Source organism: Channa argus, chromosome 7, assembly GCF_033026475.1.
Source record: "Channa argus isolate prfri chromosome 7, Channa argus male v1.0, whole genome shotgun sequence".
NCBI classification, from domain to species: Eukaryota; Metazoa; Chordata; class Actinopteri; order Anabantiformes; family Channidae; genus Channa; species Channa argus.
The window spans coordinates 12629880-12649779 of NC_090203.1; the positions used below are offsets into that span (position 1 = coordinate 12629880).

Here is a 19900-nt window from a genome sequence, read left to right on the forward strand (position 1 = left end):
GGTATCTATATAATTATAATAAAACAATAAGGATTAATACTGTGTAAATAAAATCTGCATAGTTCAGAAAGACACGTTTTCATTGAGAGGGAATGCACTTACAGACCACACTGATGTGCTAAGAGAAACACTGTGTGACCGTGTGTGTGTGCATGCTTGTCTGTCTGTCCGTGGCTGCAGGTGGGCTATCTGTATGACTGGCTGTTGATAGACTGCCTCATTCTCCACAGCAGGAAGAAAGGTTATCTGTGTGTGTGTGTGTGTGTGTGTGTGTGCGAGAGCGATGGAGAATTGGGGGAGATGGAGTGTGTATGTGTTTCTTCCACAATGGATGAAAGGTTATCTTTTACACACACACAACATTTCTGTAGACTTAACCCCACACTTTGAGGTCATGGCTCTGATGTCATATGGCTTAATTTAAGAAATCTTGGCACATTGAGTGAACAATGTGTATAATAATTCTATAGAGCTAAGGCTGGTAGCCAGCTGAAAAAGCATCAAAGAACAGGAGGTGTGTTTTTGTGTGTGTATGTGTGGGGAGTGGCTTCAGTGTTTTCCTCTGCCTCTGGTCCCCTGTCCAGCACTATGTGGTCTCAGGTGGTAAGAGTACTGCTTGGATTGATTCACCACGTCAGTCAGGTGCACGCAGTCAATACTGCTCACTGTACAACAAGCACAACAAATTTTAAAAACACATACTACGTATTTATATATATTCTGGTGTGTTTACATATTCTTACATTGGCTCTGGGTACGTAGTGGTATGTCCAGGAGCACCTGAGACTGTGATCCCCGATGTGAACGTCCACATCTGGCCATAGAGTTGCCTAAAGGACAATAAAAGGAAATGAGTGGATGGCAGCTCCATTAACATAATCTGGTAAAACATGTGAACAGTTCCTGGATTCAGTCAGTGCTGCATAACACTGGTGGGGACACACCTCTAACTGGTTGATCAAGTCAAGGCACATGCCCAAAGTGTGGCTTTATATACAGTTGTCGGTTAAGTATTCCTAACAAAGGCCCTATAGCTCAGTGGTTAGAGCACTGGTCTTGTAAACCAGGGGTCGCGAGTTCGAATCTCGCTGGGGCCTAAAATTTATTATTACTATTGTTTTTTTTTCTTCTTTGGCACTCACCCAACTGAGTACTGTCTATCTATTAACTGTTGCTGATTTGAGACACAAATTTGCTCTGCTTGAACAGACTGAATACTGGTTCATGTACAGACAAAATAGTTCTTTCTACAATTGTGGTTTGACTGCTGGCCTCTCTTCTATTATAAAAGAAGCTTGGTATCAGTAAACTTCACCTCTTCACTTTTGTCTGGACAGGTCGAAAGACCACAGTGCGAATAACCTGCGCATAGCAACTCATTTTTTTTGTGTGTGTCATGCATACATACATTTTTCTGCCTCTGGGTATTTAGGCAAAATACATAATGATAGTACTGATAGTTATTTTATCTAATTCAATATAGCTTTACTTTATAGCACCAATTCACAACAAAGTCATCTCAAGGCACTTTACAGAATACAATGCATGTACTAAGAGTTTAAAAATGGTTTGAGGATTAGGCCAGTAGTGTGGTTCGGTCCCGAAATGTGTGTCACATGTTGGTTTTTTTTGTTAAATAATGAAAAGGGAGTAGGTTTCATGCATGTGTGTGTGTGTGTATAGATAGCTCTACAGTCTGACATTCCCCCTGACAGCTCTGAACTTTTCACAGTGCCAAGACTGTCAGAGTGAGGAGAGAAAGACAGAGACGGAAAGCGGTGAGGTGAGAAGGGGGTGGGGAAATCCACGTCAGAAGGTAGAGTTGAAACTAAGAATTGGGGGTGGGAGTGGGATCTATATGTCTGCTGCGAGCAGAGATGGTGTCAGTGCTTGTATATTTTGGCACAGCAAAGTTCTGCGTCCTACCATCATCAGCTGTTGATGTGTGATGAAGGTCAAGCCTGTCTGGAGGTGAATCCCTACCAAAGGTTCCATACAGGCAACCAGGGGGGATTTGGACTGTTACATGTTACATCCAGACATTTACATGGTCCCCCTTCCCAGTATTAGTCACTTACAGTGTGTTCTACACTGGTAATGACATCAATCCTGATTTCCAGCTACTTGCTTTAATCTCATAAAGACTTTTCAGTCCAGTGATGTGGTTTTCCTTAATGAAGATTCACATCTTCAAGGTTAAATAAACACTCAATCACGGGATATAAAACTGCTAAACTCCTCTTTGTTGGTTGAAACTATACTATACTACACCACACCACACGTAACTGATTCACTTTGTGGTGGCCAGTTGTATTCAGTGGCGCTGTTTTCAGTTGTAAAGGATTTGCTGGGCACTGTCACAATAGGGTTTTATGATATGAATTTAGCTAGAGACCATTGTACTCAACTGTTATGTACTATTTGCCCTAATTTCTCATTCCTCTCATTCCTCTATCGAGTCTCCAACACAAACATGATCTGTCAGTGTTGGTTTAGCATGATATATGTTCCCAGTAGCACCACTGTCTAGAAGTATTTGCTCATGTTCTGATTTACTCCATTAAAAGCTTTAGTGCATTCAGGCAGACTCACAGGTCAGAGGTTGCATTTGTTAAACAGAAATAATAATGCACTTCGTTCAGACACTGATGTAATTTTAGTGGTGCACCAATGAATCATTGCTCTAAAAGAATTGTTTAAAGTCTGTTAGTTGAGTGTTCAAAATGTATCTCACACCTTACTTTGACATCATATCCTCTTTCAGTGCTCAGTGGGGGAATGACCCTAACATAGGAAAAGTATGGGGTTTTCCCTCACAAACAAAACAAAAATAAAACATATTTGTGTGCAGTTTGTAAATGATCTCACCATAGATACTTTGGAGTATCGAGCTCTTACTTGATGCTGGTTTAGCAAGTGGAGCTCTGATTTCTATCTTCTTCTTGTTATGGGCATAGTTTGAACCACTTAACCCCATCTCTTCATGGGCCGTATCTTCTCTCCATCTGAATGTGTGAAACCTGCACACACAAATTCATCCCGTTCAATAAAAAAACAAAAAAAAAAACATGTCAGTGTTCAAAGCTCTAAAAGCTGGCAAGCCTTCCCACTAATGCCCACTAAGTAAACAGTTTATTTAAGGCAGTTAATAGGCAGCACATACAGAATATAATCGTGAAGCTGAATGGAAACAGAGGGCCTCCTGTGGTGGACTGGCAGCCTCTAAGAGAAACACAGTGTGTAAGAGGGAGAGAACAGCTAAGGGAGGCTGCTGGTAGCTATTAGAGCAGCACGACTGAACTTTTAGCCTCTTGTTAAACCAGTATGAAAGCTGTAGATTATAGAGCGTCTGTCCCCTGACTCCCTGTCTCACCCATCTCTCACGATCTGAGAAGGAGGGCACATGTGGACACCACATGGTACCAACAATCCCCCACAATCACAGAAGCTTCAGCACCAAGCACCCCTCCAGGTACAAAACCAAGCGCACACATGTAAACTAACCTTCGCCAAGCTCGCTGGATGATGCATGCAGCCTCGTTCCTCCGCCTAGGCTGCTCCTTGTCATATTCTCTGTATGTGCATGTTGAGGCTGGGGCTTGTGTGGCACACTGAGTCTTTCTTGAAGAGCTTTTGTGGGCTAAATATGAACTGCTTCTAAATGAGGGAGTGTAAGTTTGGTCTTTGGAAGCGGCCCTCTCTGAAGTGGTCTCTTTGTGGTTTCTGTGCTTTTCTGTAGAGGTGTGGGTATCAATCTTGGCAGAAGCACTCTGCACACTCATATGAGCATCTCTTGTTTTTAGATTGATGCACTCCCTATTATTGGCTTCAGTTTGGTTCACAGTGGAGACACTTGTGGAAGGAGCACATGTGTTTGAGGAAGGTCGTCCCCTGACTTTGGGCATGGGCTTGAGGCTGTGTGGATGGCTCCAGCTGTCAGGTGAAAGATGTTCCTTCAGCCTGGTGGTCTTGGGAGCACCGGCCACAGTGTTAACAGTCATACCACTGTAGTGGCTCAAAGTTCCAGTAACCTCATGAGGTTCATCCTGTTTAACTCTTCTGGACAGTTTGCCCTTGTGGATTCCTTGTGGAATTGGAATTATGATCAACAAGTTAGACAATTTCTCTGACAAAGCTGATTTTAATCTCTACTGCTAAAACCAAATAACAATTTTGATCACAATTCAAAGTGCATGTTGCATCATTGTAACATCTTTATTCTTTCTTTCTTTTTTGCTTATTTGTACCTGTGTATCTCTTCTCTTTGTTTTTAGTGCGTTCAGCTTTGGATGCCTTCTTTGTTTCAATCGAGTCATTCATGGATAAGTCCTCTATAATGTTCACTAAGCCGAGCTTCTCCTGTTCCGATTTCACTAGTGAAACCTTCCTTTTCTCTGCAGCAGATACTAAAACTTGCTGCACAGCTTCTCGTCTCCGCTGTCCTTCCTCTCGTTTCCTAAATTCATAAAAAGGTTAGATCAGGATTATAATGATGATAAAAACAAGAATGCTCTATGTTTTGTCTAATTATTCTTTAAATTTTCACATTATTTAAACATGATAACATATTTAGACAGATAACCGAGTTTTGAGAATATATGATATTAGATTATTATAATTAGCTGCACTATTTTAGGGGGTGGCTGTAGCTCAGTTGGTATGGCAGTCATCCACAGGGTCAGGGGTTCAATTCCCTGTCCCAGCTACATGTCAAAGTGTCTCTAGGCAAGAGCCCATCCCCAGCCAAGCAGTGCTGGTCTGAGCCCGGTAGAAATCAGCAAGGGCATCCAGCATAAAAACTGTGCCAAATCAACATGTGGACAATGATCTACTGTGGCGACCCTGAACTCACGGGATAAGCCAAATGGACAAAAAAATAAATAATTAGCTGCACTATTTTTACAATGAAGTGTGAAACTTCAAAGATGTGGTAAAATGTTTGAAATGCTTTGCAAGAAAAACACTCTATATCTCAATAAAACTAGAAATAAGAAGCCAATCTTAAAACAAACTTACATTTCAAACTGTGTAACACAATAAATGTGAAAGTGGTGAGTAAATAACAAAAGAGGGCCAGGATAAAAGACAAAGACAAGTGGAAGACGTATGTGTGTGCTGTGGTGACAGAACGAAAGATAGATACGGAGAGAGTGTGACTACTCCTATATGAGTGCGAAAAGAACGACAGAGACAGATAATGAAGACAGAAACAGGAATGAGAGATGGACACAATGCATGTAAATATAAAAGAGAATGCAAGCATCTTAAAAGCATGTTTATGTCAGTTCTCAAACATCTAAATATGCTGTATATGTATGTGTTTGCACTTGTTACTCACTTGGCTGCATCTTTGCGCAGCTGCTCGTGCCTCATGAGGAGCTGTTTTCTCTCCCTGAATGCCTTCCGGACGGTGTAGCCTTTGTAGACAGCCTGAATGGTAGCAGCAGCAATGTCCTGGATGGCTGCTATGGACAGAGCGCCGTGCTCCAGCATAAACTGAGTCACCTCAATGTGTCCCCCAAGGAGAGCATAGTCCAGGGGTGTATACCTACGCAACATGAACACCACTGTCATTCATGGATTTATTGACCTCCTTCTATTTCTTAGCTGACTCATCAAACCTGCTACCTTAAAGACCAGCTCACCTCTCTTCAGTATGCTCCATGTGATTAGGAAAGGCATTGTAGCCCAGTAGCAGCTTCACAGCATCCAGATACCCATTGTTACATGACCAGTGGAGAGCAGTCCGCCCCTACGCACCCATAAACAAAGGTCTATTCATGTTGTTTCAAAAACATAGAAAGACATGTCGGTGCATTTGTGGACATATGATACAATCCTTACCTCCTTGTCCTGTATGTTTGGATCAGCATTGTTCTCTATGAGGACAGCCATGCAGGTGATGTAGCCGCCATAAGCAGCACACTGCAAAGGAGTCCGTCCTGCCTGGTCCTGTCCAGCAGCGGTCACATATTTAACAGTCAGGTCCAGAATAATTAAAACTGTAGCTCAGGATTTATGAGGTTGATGCTGATTATATACTAATAGCTTGTGTAGTGCACAGGAGAATTTAATCCAAATTTATAATAATTCAGCCAGCCAGCTAACTGTGTTTCAATTAATCACAGGACAAATGTGGATTCATAGTTTAGTGGATAGTATGGCCACTACAGTGTAGCCAAACGTAACATGATATCTACTGTAGCAAAAAGAGAGTAAATGTAAATCTAGTTGCATTTATTATCAATAGCTACTGTGTGTGTGTGTGTGTCTATATATATATATATATATATATATATATATATATATATATATATATATATATATATATATATATATATATATATATATATATATATATATATATGAGAGACTTAAGGAGTTTTAACATGTACGTTTGTTAAATTACGTTTGTGCATATACATTAGTACCTGCACATTGGGGCTAATGCCATTCTCCATCAGTATCTGGCAGACTTCAGCATTTCCTCCCAGAGCTGCCCAGTGCAGAGCAGTATGACCATCAACGTCTACAAGGTCCACACGAGCAGAACCTTTAATAACATTTACAGGACATTTCACTTAAATTATTTAACCAATACACTTAAAACCTTAGTGTGTGCAACACTCAATCTTTATTGCCTATATTATTGAGTTAAATATTACTATGACTCAGTCACTGTAAATGTGCATAGGGATGCATTGGAATGCTTGCACATATTGCATTTGATAATTACACATACCTTTGATGAGCGTGAGTATGACATCTCTGTGTCCCATTTCACAGGCGCGAAACAGTGGCGTGTGTTTCATCACATCCAGAGAGTCAACCATTGCTCCTCTCTCCAGTAGCAGCTTCACTGTACTCACATGGCCTGACAGGGAGGCCGCGTGGAGTGCTGTGTGAACACACACACACACAAATAAAAAAACAAAAAACAAAACCGAGTTTAGAACACAAGGTCCTGATTCTTAGCTAGACAGTAAACACCCTAAGAACAACTGGTCCTCCCCCATCTGCCTCTTCTTTCTTCATTAATTGCCTTGATTGCAGCTCCCTCTTCATTTTAAGTCTGGTCAAGGGAGGGTTAACAAAAAGAGACATTTAATAAGAAGCCATACACAGCCTCGTTATGTGTACCCCCTCCTTACCCTCCCTCCAGTCCCCTAACAGTACAGACTTGAGTCAAGTGCAGGGAAATGATCTGGACACCAGTCAGCTCCACTGCCCTTCACACCGTTTCATTAGCATGATTCAACTGCATGTTATGCATGCATAAACAATGACCACTTGGCTGAGCAGAGAGACTATCGCCATGGAGATTATACATCCAAAGAGCCCCCTGGGTTGAAGCATGGCAGTAAGTCATGTGTGTCTGCATGTGTGTGTGTGTTTGTCAAGAGGACAGTGCTGGCAGTGGTGAAAGTCTATTCAGCGAGCTCACACGAATTTTGCAGACAGTATCACTTCCCTCTCTCTCTCAGTATCATAGACTCTCTAAAACCTTGGGGGGAATCCCCTGTGACATCATTATCCCCAACCTAAAACAAGAAACTAGCCATGCTCTAAAAAATGCCAAACAGAACACATATAAAAGTGTGTGTGTTTGAAGGGTATTATGACCTGATTATTTGGGTGTCATTCGAGGAGATTCAGTTGCCCCTCTTGTTTCTCAGATGCTCACCAGTGCCGCCGTACTTGTCGGCCATGTTGATGTCAATAAGAGGTGTTAGGGCTAGCATGGTGCGGATTACATCATCACTGCCCTTCCCAGCAGCCCACATGAAGGCTGTCCGTCCCTCCAGATCAGGCTCATCCTTCACTGTGGGGTGGGATAGAAACACACCAACTGTCTCCTAAATACACAGAAAGACAATTACATGAAGTCAAACATTATTGTGGTGTAAATAAAGTAAGATAATGCTGACTCAGCAGGTCTTGCAGATTTGTGTGTGTGTGTGTGTGTATGACTCACAGCATTATTGCTCTGAGCTCCATAGTGCAGAGGTGTTGCTCCTTGGCTGTCCGAGGGAATAGTGCCTGATGTGTTTCTCTCCAGCAGCAGGTGGACTATTTTGGCATGGCCTGAAAAACACATGTTTACACAAGCGGGATATGAGATAATGACAAAGATATGGAGTAAACGATCTGAACAAATGATCAGCTATACTGTCCTAAAAAGGCATCTTATTTTATGTAACTAACATAATTTTATCACAAAATTCACATCAAGCTATCACACTGTAACTCAGCTCTCACTATTTACAGAATTACTAACCAATGAATTTTAAGTGTTATGAGTCTTTTCAGAGCTTTGCTACAATATGACAAATTCATACTCACCATAAGGAAAATAGAAATGGCACATAGAAGTGTACTTTTAAATTAAATTAAAAACAGGAGTTGAGTTAGATCACTAAGTAACAGTATACACTTCTCTTCAAAAACTATAAGTATAATGAGAATTCCTTTATTTTTGCTGTAGACTGAAGACAGCTAACCAGGCTTGCCCTCGGTGGCTGGGTGAGGCCACACCTGCGGTGGCACTTGAACCCGCAGCCTTCTGCAGCCAAACCCAATATTCTACCATTGAGCCACCAGCCCCTCAAACCTAATGATACAAGGACGCTACTATATTCACATACTGCTAAATAATGCTACATAAAATATACTTGTAAAATAGTTAAACATTGCGTGTTTACTTATTAATAAACATTTGAAGGGGCATGGGTGTATCTAAAAGGTTCCATGGCCATCCAATCAATAGTTGTTGAAATATTTCATTGTGGACCACAGTAGTGCTCTGAATGACCAATTAACATTACTATAATAACATTACCATCCCCTGAACCATGCTGCTAATGCAACCACAAGGGGGCACGTGCCAGCGTCCTCTGGTGCCAGTCCCAAATCCGGATAAATGCAGAGGGTTGTGTCAGGAAGGGCATCCGACATAAAACGCATGCTAAATTAAACATGCGAATCATGACTTCCACACAGTATCTGACTTCCATACCAGACTGGTCGCGGCCTGGGTTAACAACGACATGTTAACCATGCTGCTAGCATGGGCATAAATAGAAAAGAAATAATCTATTCTTGTTAGTATTAGCTGGTCCATTGTGGTTGTAGCTGAGCTAACCAGTGTAAAAATTTGATTAGATTAATTAGAATTTTGTTTTTGGAGAAAGTAGACGTGTATTTCATTGTGCAGCTGTCATTCTATCAGCAAGCAGGTCACATTCAGGAAGTCTATTCACTCACCAAGCAGAGCAGCCCAGTGCAGCGGTGTCCTGAAGAGGTTATCATAAGCTGTCACATTGCAACCCTCGTAAGACGTCAGCACCTCCACCACTGCTTGGTTACCATCGGCAACAGCAAAGTGCAGGGGTGTTCGCCCCTCATAGTCCTGCCAGTTCAACAGGGACTCGGTGGGAGCTGCCTCCTTCACACATGAAAACATGCACACACACACAAATACAGAAGGGAAACACAGGCACACTGATGAGTGATGTTGGAGGATAATGTTGGAAAGTTGTGCATGTGTGTATGTGCACTGTAGTGTATACCAATATACAGCGCACAGTTTGTGTGGCGCTGGGCTCCTGACTGTGCGCAGCCCAGTGCAGGGGGATCTTGCCTTCGCTGTCAGGGATGCCAATGTTGGAATCATGCTTAATTAGAAGGCGAACGTGTTCTGGTCGATTATAAAATGCTGACCAATGGAGAGCAGTTTGCTATCAAGAAAAAGAGAGAGAGAAAAAGAGAGAAGAAAAAGAAAATAAAAATAAGTGAATGGATTTGAAAACTGAGGGGGCTTTGTACCACAAGATTTGATGGTTTTATTTTAAGTTTCAAAACGTTACTCCACTATGACACGGCTACAAAATATGAGGGCTATATGGCACACAAAGCTCATATTGAAGAACCACCAGTGAGCTGAGATTGTAAAACAGATACTGCCTCAATGACGGCTACTGGGCTATTCTGAGATTTGCTGAAACCACTGTCATCTGACATGATGATGCATATTGGATTATTACAAAACTACTAATGTCAGATACATATCAGTTCCAACAGACAAGAGGAGACTGTGTATTTTTGTGTTTGTAGTCTTATCAGCAGAACATAGGACAAAGCCACAGATTGTTAAATCATTCGTAGCTTTGTGGGTTTATGTCGTCTGCCTCTAACAAACTATCTTCAGTCAGTCATTGGTCAGATGCACACACTGGCCAGTTTCTGACAGAGGGCAATCTTCTAACAACCTATTTGTGTGAGTCTGTACTGTAGTACCTTGTTCTTGTCTTGTGTGTCAACCTCTCCAGGTCCGATGTGTTTGAGCAGCAGGGCGAGGGCCTTTGGCGAAGGGTGACGGGTGGCCAGGTGGAGCGGGGTCATCCCCTCTAAATCCTTCTGCAGCCAGTTAGCTCGCTTGGAAAGCAGCAGCTTCAGGAAACGCAAATTCCCCTGTCACACACACACACACACACACACACAAACACACACACATAAAAAACTCTGTTGAAAAATACCTCAGAAATCACAGTTTCTCCTTAATATTAGTCATGAACCGGCAACAATTACACACAGACAGACTCTCCAGGCTTTTGCCAATGTCTGATTCAATCTGTAGGTCATCTATCTTTGTTCTGTCCTCCTGCCTCAGCATGTGAGGTGGGTTGTTAAACAGTTAACAACCGCTGATGTCCTTTCCACATCATCATCACCATCGTCTTCAGTTTTGGTCTCTTACTACCAGGCCACAGGATTATCTATTGTACAACTGCTCACAGAGGACAGATGTGTGTGTGCCATCACTGCACATATGGGTTAGTGTGTTTTGTACATTTGCAACAACTCTACAGTCTGACAGATCTATCTTGTGTGTGAGCATGCATCTAGACTGTGTGCATGTGTGTGTGTCCCTGTCCTCCCTATTCTCAGTCCAATTAGATCAGTAATCCCTGGCCTCTCATGCTGTCTTAGCCACTTATTGATCAGGTGTCAAAGAGACAGGGCTTCCCATCACAAGCATCCCCCAATGTGCACGCGCATGCTCACACACACACACACACACACACACACACACACACACACACACACACACACACACACACACACACTCACACAGCAATAACCTATTACCCCCTCTTTCTTCAGTGGTTTAAGGATGCTGCATCAGTACATTCCCATCAAAAAGGTACTGATAAATAACTGAGCTGTAAAGAGATTTCACGAGTACCACATACTTTACTTCTTCTGCTACTTTTGAGGGTATTCTCATTAATATTGTCTCACAGAGGCCCGTTCCTAAATCTAGATGGTAAAATTCACATTTAACACACCCTTCCCCAAGCAGAAATACTATTAATTCATTAAAGTGTGTTTAAATAAAAGTCTGAGTTACAGTGTTTGTGGTAACATTTAGAATCCACTGATATGACAGACCACATGTCCTGAGGCAATAGGGACTACCACAAGGGGGCACTGGCTTCCTACTGGAGCTTATGAACAGTCAAAACTCTTATTAAACCTATATGAGATTACACCTTGTTTTCATGTACATTCATCCTTAAAATTCTCAGCTTTAAGCAATGAAATTAATGTGATCACTGGTGTAACCGTCATTATTTGTGTGTGCTCCTGTGTGCATCCGTGTATATTTGCATGTACATACTTTCTGTGCTGCAAGGTGCAGAGCAGAGCGCTGACTGTGGTCGGTCTTGTTGACCGAGGCTCCAGCTTTTAACAAAATCTCTGCACAATCCAGTCGGTCAGCCAGCACACAATACATCAAAGGGGTCCGGCCAAACTGGTCCTCATGGTCACGCAACAAGGGCTCTGCTAAACACAGAGAACAAACAAAGCACAGTTGATGGTTTAAGTCACAGGGTTAGCATCTGAGACCAAGATATGGGTCGATATGTGTATAAACATGTGGCTTGTTGCTTGCAATTTCTGTTGAAAAGCATAAAATGCAGCCTTTTACTACTTTAGTTTAAAGGAAACCCTAATTCCACTTTTTAAATTAGATAATTTAGAACAGTTGGGAGACATGAAAAATATACAACTCATAACATAAGCTTCATGTTGCCTCCATGATCATTTTCTAAATAATCGTCTGTTGTTTTTCATATGTTTCATGCCACATATTTCTTTAGCTAAGCAAAACTCTATTTTCTAAATACTGAAGATTAAATATCAAAAGCTAAATGTCCAGAAAACATCAGTATTTTACAAAGCAGTGGACCATTAGCAGAAGTACTACGGTTCAAGAGTCGATGCTGATGAAACCCTGCTCTTCTGTGCTTTCTCTAAAAACTTTGGATTCCAACCAGCTTGCTGCAGCTTATCCAGTACTTTAATCTTTTAGAAATCAATACATCAACATGTTCGTACCTTATATTGTAAATTTAATTCTTTGCTTTGGGCTACTTGGTGTTCAGGTTGTTAGTTCCCTACCATATAACAATGCATTGTCCTTGTTCCAATTTTGGCAGGTAACATTTATTGCATGCTATATCCTTAGCTCTCCAAATATTCCCTGTCTGTTGTAGTAGCTATCTAATACAATTCAATTCAAAGTTAACTTTAATTTCCACAGGAAAATTGCTTCAAACATTTGAACTATGTGGAATGCAGTCTCTTTGGATTACTATCTTTGAAAAGCTGAGTGCTTATGTGCTAGTTACCTGTGATAAGCCTGAGGAGGGCGGTCCTATTTCCATTGACAGCAGCAGCATGAACCTGGGAGCCCGGAGAGGCAGGTCCTGGGCTAGACATCGCTGAGGCCTGCAACACAAACAGATAGAAGGTCAAAACTCAACCTGCAGCAACATCCACTCTGCTTACTTATCAGGTCTTTCATAAGCTGACATTAACCTGAGTCTAGATAGTTTCCTTTCCATTAACTTAGCTACAAGCACACCTCACAAGTGAACATGGTTACAATTAAGGAGTTCATGCACAATTCCGTTTATGTTATGAAATCTGTTAAACTGTCTAAAGTTACTTCCAGTCCCCATCCAAAAAAACAAACTAACAAATCAAGAATTCAAAGAAAATATTACTTAACTACCATGACTAATGTAGACATTTAGAATTTTGTCAAATAGTGAAAATGTCCATAATATGTAGATAAGAGACACAGAACAGCAAACACAGAAGTAATGATATAACAACATTTAGATTTCAGCCAGTTAAACACCCGCAGTTACTCACATGATATTTAAGATATAGTCCCATACTAAAACTGATGTTTCCTGAATGACAGTAGGGTGTGTGTGTGTGTGTGTGTGTGCACCCTTTTACGTGCAAGCTTCTGTGCATATGTGTCTCCTCCTGCTGAGGGGGTTAATTCTCTTCCTGGCCTCACTTAACCAGTGCCCAGTGAAAGCTGGGTAATCTGTAGAGAGGAAGCAGCTGGGGAGGGGGAGACCCTGTGTGAGCGTGTAAGGGGGTGGTCTCTCTTCATGTCTTATTCATGTCTCATTAATACTGCAGCATGCCTTGCTCTGTGTGTGTGTGTGTGTGTGTGTGTGTGTCTGGGTGTGTGTGTGTGTGTGTGTGTGTGTGTGTGTTTTGCGATGTGGGACAAGCCCTGTGGGGCACAACACAGAAATCAATTCTTGCCCCTAAACACATAAATGCTGGAGGCACAAGCTCATGCCACAATCTGAGATTTCTCCAAGACATTTTCATTAATGGTCACACAAACACATCAAATTCAGCTGTGCATGAAATATAACTGTTCAGTTCAGTGCACTTCAGTTTTATTTGTGCCATGTGTGTCAACCCATATGAGCTAACTAAAACAATTATTTATAAAATACAGGAGTGATTGATAAAGTTCAAGCAAGTTGATAGCTTAAGAACTCTAGTAAAAGTAAAAGGTTCCTTCTCATCCCCCTTTCCCTCTCTGCCATCACCTCATAAACAGTGTTCCTGTAGACACTGCGTGCAGCATGGCAATAACCCATCATGCGCACTGCTTTCTCACGCTCTACCAAGCAGTGGCCAAGACTTAATACAGGTTAGTTACTACATTTACCACAAAGTAGTTCTATGTGTGTATCAAGGAGGGCAGGAGGGAAAGATCGTATAGGTGCAGCATCAAGGTGTGTGTGATTAATTTGTGTGTGTGTTTGGCACATGTGCCGTGTCATGGGAAGTGGTTTTTCCGTGAGAGAGAGTTTTTACAGGGACTTTACCATAATAAACAACAAACATCTCTCATTTACCATCATCACACAGACAGTAATGCACATTACAAACAATCAATCTGCAAATACAAGTATTTACCCCATGTAGAAATAACAACAATGCTACAGGTGTGCTTCAGAAAGAAGAATATCATGTTTCGGTCATTATGTTACACAAGGAGCTCAAATAGACAATGTGATATTTGCAGTCATTCTTTTCAATCAAGAAAAAAGCTCATTATAAACTTTTCCTTTACTCATGTTGACTTATCCTGATCTTTTTCAGCAATTGTAGAGTCAATATGAAAGCCAGCTCCAGCTGCCACAATAAAAATATGAATTGATTTATGAATAATCTTGTATGCTGAAAAAAAAGTACAATATGGCCAAACGCTGACACGAGGGACACAAGTCAATAACTGAGTCTGTGTGTGGGACATTCATATCACCAAGAGCAGGCAATTAGAGTTTCATGAGGACCTGAGTGTTTTGGAAACACCCATGGTGCATCCAATTTGGCTAAAAAGGCTTTTGCAATGTAGTGTCTGAAATCAAACAAAGAAGGGTGTAAAAACAACACCAGACCCTGTAGAGAGGTGTGGAGTGGACTCATTTAGCCATTCATATGTGTTCCTCAGGGAGCACTCCACTTGTTAATATGAAGACAATATCTCAGAGTAAACCATTGATCATGGGTTGAAGTCCAGACCAAGTGATTGTGCATCTGTATAAGTATTGATTCATGCTGATGCTGACATTATTTAGTCTTTATTCATATTCTGTCTCATATAACCTCAGTGAGTTGAACAAAAAATGTAGACACTCCCGCGAAACCTTTCAGCAACACTACAGGAGTGCTGTGCACGTACGCACTATTGCCACCTGACAAACACACACATGCAAGATGCATTTTGTAACTAACACTTCAATTGATGCTATTGAGACAGATAGGCAAAGACGCCAGGGAGTCAAAGTGTGTGCCAATGTGTGTGCATGCATGTTTGTGTACAGTGTATTTGTCTATATGTTTTCTAGCTGTCTGTCATTGTGAAGGTGTCTGCTTTTGATAGAGGACAGAGCTAGGACATGCTGGGTAAGCAGTGGGAAACAGAGCCTGAACACTTGTGGCCTTTATTTCAATCCTAGACAAGCAGTCACCTACACACACACGAACAGGTTTTTTATTTATATAAATACGTTTTTATACATTTATAAGTTTAGGGTCTTGGTCAACATGAGGTTGTAACAGGCGCCTCCACCACCTACATGTCTCCGTGTGTATCTGTGTCTCAGATAGCAGATAGAGGCTGCAGGGTTCAATCCCTGGGTTTTGACTGACAGGTAAAGAGGTGGGAGGAAGGATAATATCAGCCCAAAGGGATGCCCAATCTGTGAAATCCTATTTATGGAGAACTTCCTGGTTCCCCAAGGACCAATGAGCTTGCTCCCTCAGCTGGGGGCTGAATCCTTGGGGCACAGCGGGGCCAATCAGCAGGGGGGGGAAAAGTTGAGTGACACATAAATCTGCTAATTTACATCATTACCACAATGCATACTGACAAATGAGCCCCCAGGGTTTGAGCCAATCACCTGGGAGAGTAATGCAATTAGGCGGGACCACAGCTGTCAATCTCACAGCTGCAGCGGTCAAGTAGTGAAACCTGTGGCTAAAACACCCCTGCCTGCTGCCTGTAGTTCACACACACCATCTATATATACACATACACGAATTTGGAGGAAACATGGGAATAAGTGATGCAGATATTAAGTGTAGGATGTATTAGTGTGTATGTAGAGCAGGGGACACATGAGAGGATGGCATTTTTCTCCCGAGGGTGGTGGTGGTGGGAAGAGGTGTGTGTGTGTGTGTGAGAGAGAGAAACTGCTTGAGGGACACAGAGATTGACTTCTGTCCTCTAAGGACTTACACCGGAGTTTAGGTGTGTGTATATCCGCATACATCTAGAGGTGTGTTTGTGTGTGTTTACCTTTGCCCATGTGTTTTCACCCATTGGGGCTCAGTGTTGTTTACGCTCTGAGTCTGAGCTCTGTGCAAAGACTATAATGACAACAAATAGGGGAAGAGGGCAGAACCACATGGGGGCTAAAAGTGTTGCAGAACAGCTCCTGCATTTGAATGGCATGAAAGTGAGCACTACTGGTAATGAGGCTTATCTTAGTCTAATTAGGTGTAGTGATATCATACTGGAGCACTCCACTGAGTCGATAGGGTTCTGCGCAGCATGTCGTTAATGTTTGTCCTGTTATGTGTGCCTGTTAGAATATGGGCTGGTCGATGATGTGGTGAATGGCAACCTGTCAGGCAATACTAAAGATTTATCAGTCTCTAATTACACTCTTGCTTACTCATTTTTGGTTTAAGTATCACACAGGCCGATTGAAAGATTTTATGAAGAAAGACTCCTTTAAGCAGACACAACTTCTGCAACAGTAAGCAAAAATACAAATCTTGTCGCTTCTGTGTGAGTGTGTATGGTGCAGCTGCTGCTCAAGACACTCTGAGAATTAGAGGAGCTGTGTGTTTTGTGTCATCCCATTATATCACTAATGAGCTGCCCTCAGGAGGGAGAAGAAGAGACACAGCCAGGCGGACAGAAAAAGACAGACAAATCAAAAGCATGAGGGGAGGATGGAGAAGAGAACCAGAAGGGGGAAGGGGAGACAGAGACAGACCAGCTTGGGGACTTTTGCCTTTTCTCCCCTCCATTCCCTTGTCCCCACACCTCTGAGTCTAATTGGACTAAAACTGTGATCTAATTAAATGTCCAATTAAAGTGCAGAGAGCAATGTGCCCATCGGCAAATCAGAGTATGGGGACATAATCAGCTTGAAAAACAAACAAAAAAATCAATAGGAGCAATGCGAAATCAAGAAAGGTGGAGAAACCAGAAATAGAGAGAGGAGAGGGGAACAGAGGACAAGGATCGACAGTGCAGGGAGGGTGGTATTCCAGTTTACTACATGTAGTCTGAGAACTATTTGAAAATAATGTTAAATAGAGATATTAAATCATATTGATTATAAATTTACTAATAAAGCCGTTCGTAGCCTTTGTCTGATTCATAACAATGTAAACTGAGCATGTTTGTGTTTTGGACCTTTTATGGCTAAACAACCAGAAACAAGCAAAAAAAATCATAAATCCACAGAGAAATAAATTATTTCTGCCCAACTTTATATTTGTAAATAAATAAATGGGCTTGAAGAAATACAAAAAAAATTCATGGTGGAACTTTAGTGCGGAGCCATTTGTTTTTCATTTTTGATGAACATGGTAATGGCCAGCACCTTTGTTGTGCCTTCACTCAATGCTTCACAAATTGAGAAACATTAATTACACTAAAGTATTGTACCAACACTTTGCTTATTTCTTGTTACATCCAGAACAAAGAAACATTGTTTCAAATAAACATTATGCTCTTAATTTAATTTTGGCTGCTATTTACTTTGACTTCAGTAAAATATATGACCTAGCTGCCAGTTTGTTAAGTACACCATCCTAAAACTAATGCACTATAACAACCATGAAATAAACCATGTGTTGAACTGTATTGTTATGCTGACAGGTTTTTATTTTGTCCACCTCATTTAAATCAATTAAAATAGGTTCAATAACACGTCTGAATTAACAAGAGGATTTTGTGCAGGAATATTTTATTAGACTGCATTACTTTTACAAGCTCTGGCTGAGTTTTTACTGTATGGATGGGTGATGTGTTTATATCTATTATCATCTATGACTATAATTATATTCTGTAGTTCATTTTATATTTAGTTGTGTTAATTAACTGTGTTTTTTAAATAAAAAATAAAGTAGAACTGCACCTGAAAAAAAAATCCTGGTTTTAATTAACATTTTAAATTCACGTTATATATAAACATTCAAGTGATTTCTCACTCATACCTCATACCTTAGCAGACAGAATGACATCATTAGGAAATAAAAATGATACAATTTGGTTTTATTGTGCTTTTTAAGAAACTCAAACATGCTTTACAAAATTAAAATATTACCACCAATAAAACCATAAAAAACAACTAATTTAAGATAAAAACAATCAAAAAGTTGACTAAACAAATATAGATATAAGAATTTAGAGGTTGCAAGCAATAGAAGAATTTTAAATTCATACTAAAGAATGTTTTTTGGAGTATTGTGATGTTCTTTTTGTATATATTTTCTTGCATTAAGAACTAAAAAAGCAAATTCTACCTCTCTATCTCTCCACCATATTCAGACAGTGAGAGAGGGAAATCTTACTCTGACTCCCATCTGTAAGCTGCTCACACACTGTGAACCCCCTATAGACAGCTTTAGCCCATAAAATATTAATGTTGGGATTCAATTCAACATTCCACCTTAATCTCCTTAACAATTAAGCTTTTACAGCAGACTCAATTATGTTTGTTATACGCAGTCTCAATGGTCTCAACTCTTGAGAGAGAATTACAAACTGGTAGAACAGGGGAGACACCAAAGTAAGCAACAGTTTCACTCAGTAACTACAGAAAATAAAACTCTTTTGGGATTTACAACCTTAAATTAAATCCGGGTAGCTGCTCTCTATGTGTTAGATTCTTACCATAGCTGTGTTGAGGGGGACACTTGAGCAGATGTTCTCCAGTTTAGTGCATCCTTGGTGGGTGTGGATACATGTCCAGGTCCCCTACCTGCCCTGATCCTGGCTCCTGCTGGGGCAGAGAAATAGGATCACTCTCATACTGAGATCAGCCCACCTGTTCACACAAATAACTGCCAGCATAACACTGTTACTTTACTGATAATAGACAGAGGGAGTGACACATTGTTTTTTGTTAGTCAATCTGATGGTCTTTGTTTTTGAGCTGTTTTTGAGGTGTTCAGTCAGTGTTTGAGTACATTACTTTTATTGGTAATTATAACATATTACAATTTCTGGAAATGTTTTGGAAATGGTTCTACTCCATTACTTTTCAGAATTCAAATACAGAACTTTTAATTACTTGCACCTGAGAACTGCAGTTACTTGTTATGTTCCTTAAATACAAAACACGTGGTCATCTTATAAAATGTGATCCAATATTTTAATATAAAGGCCTTGTATGCTAATACAGGTGTTTTCGGTTACATGGCTGGTTTGACCCACTAAGGGTGGGGGTTATGCGAGTTCATCATTAGGACTGAGTACCACTGTTACTTGTCTTGCCCCCCAACTACCTGGAGCATCTGAAAAACTAAAGGTTCTGCAACTCACAATCTCCTCTACGGTGATAGTTTTTTTCCCCAGTAACACAAAATGCCTTCGTAAGCTGTGTAAAGCGGGCCGAACACGGTATTACAAAACGTGAATAACACTGATGCAACTCTACTGTGTTCAAGAGAAATCACTTACTTATGACAATAGTGCTAGTAAAGAAATGCAGAGAACAAATCTTTGACACTAGCTAACCTGAGTATAGCGTTAAAGCTGGCAGATTTAAATCAATTGTTCTTTCCTCTCTTCTTTCGCCTGTGTTATATTTACCCTTTGACTTTATTTTCTCTCAGAAGAAAATCTCTGTAAAGTTTTCTTCCAAGGCGTACCGTTGGCTCTCCACCGTCTGGGAAACAAATTACTACAACTCCCGTTACCATTGTAAAGTAATTAATCGCCATGTTAGGAGTTTTCGCCATCATCTTGCCCACCCGCTTGACC

General features: G+C 40.9%; 1 protein-coding gene and 1 non-coding gene across 6 annotated transcripts; one reads left to right on the forward strand and one right to left on the reverse strand.

The window, feature by feature from the left end:
• Positions 1-10: 10 nt before the first annotated feature.
• On the reverse strand, positions 11-19880 carry invs (inversin). 5 transcript variants are annotated; one of them, XM_067509636.1, is made up of 19 exons: positions 19730-19880; positions 18809-18914; positions 12696-12795; positions 11681-11844; positions 10297-10470; positions 9570-9737; positions 9265-9445; positions 7976-8085; positions 7685-7856; positions 6743-6898; positions 6432-6553; positions 5845-5952; positions 5646-5752; positions 5339-5548; positions 4248-4456; positions 3505-4084; positions 2869-3020; positions 744-830; positions 11-665 (listed from the first exon to the last, which is right to left on the reverse strand). In XM_067509636.1, the coding sequence occupies exons 2-19, from the start codon at positions 18809-18811 to the stop codon at positions 550-552; spliced, it is 2919 nt and encodes a 972-aa protein (XP_067365737.1). In that variant the 5' UTR covers positions 18812-18914; positions 19730-19880; the 3' UTR covers positions 11-549. The 5 variants fall into 5 exon arrangements, with proteins under 5 accessions (XP_067365737.1, XP_067365738.1, XP_067365734.1 ...); XM_067509637.1 differs by having other exon boundaries at positions 2899-3020; positions 11681-11847; XM_067509633.1 differs by having other exon boundaries at positions 11681-11847.
• trnat-ugu (transfer RNA threonine (anticodon UGU)) lies at positions 1025-1097 on the forward strand. The gene has a single exon. It is a non-coding gene; the product is annotated as a tRNA-Thr (tRNA).
• Positions 19881-19900: the final 20 nt, after the last annotated feature.

Bases quoted from the DNA above. Each gene is read 5' to 3' on its own strand.
- invs (XM_067509633.1), bottom strand. The intron at 10,471-11,680 runs GTATGTACATGC...TGTGTGTGACAG, and splicing joins TGCACCTTGCAGCACAGAAA to GGGAATTTGCGTTTCCTGAA. The intron at 6,899-7,684 runs GTGAGCATCTGA...GTGTTCACACAG, and splicing joins CGACAAGTACGGCGGCACTG to CACTCCACGCGGCCTCCCTG.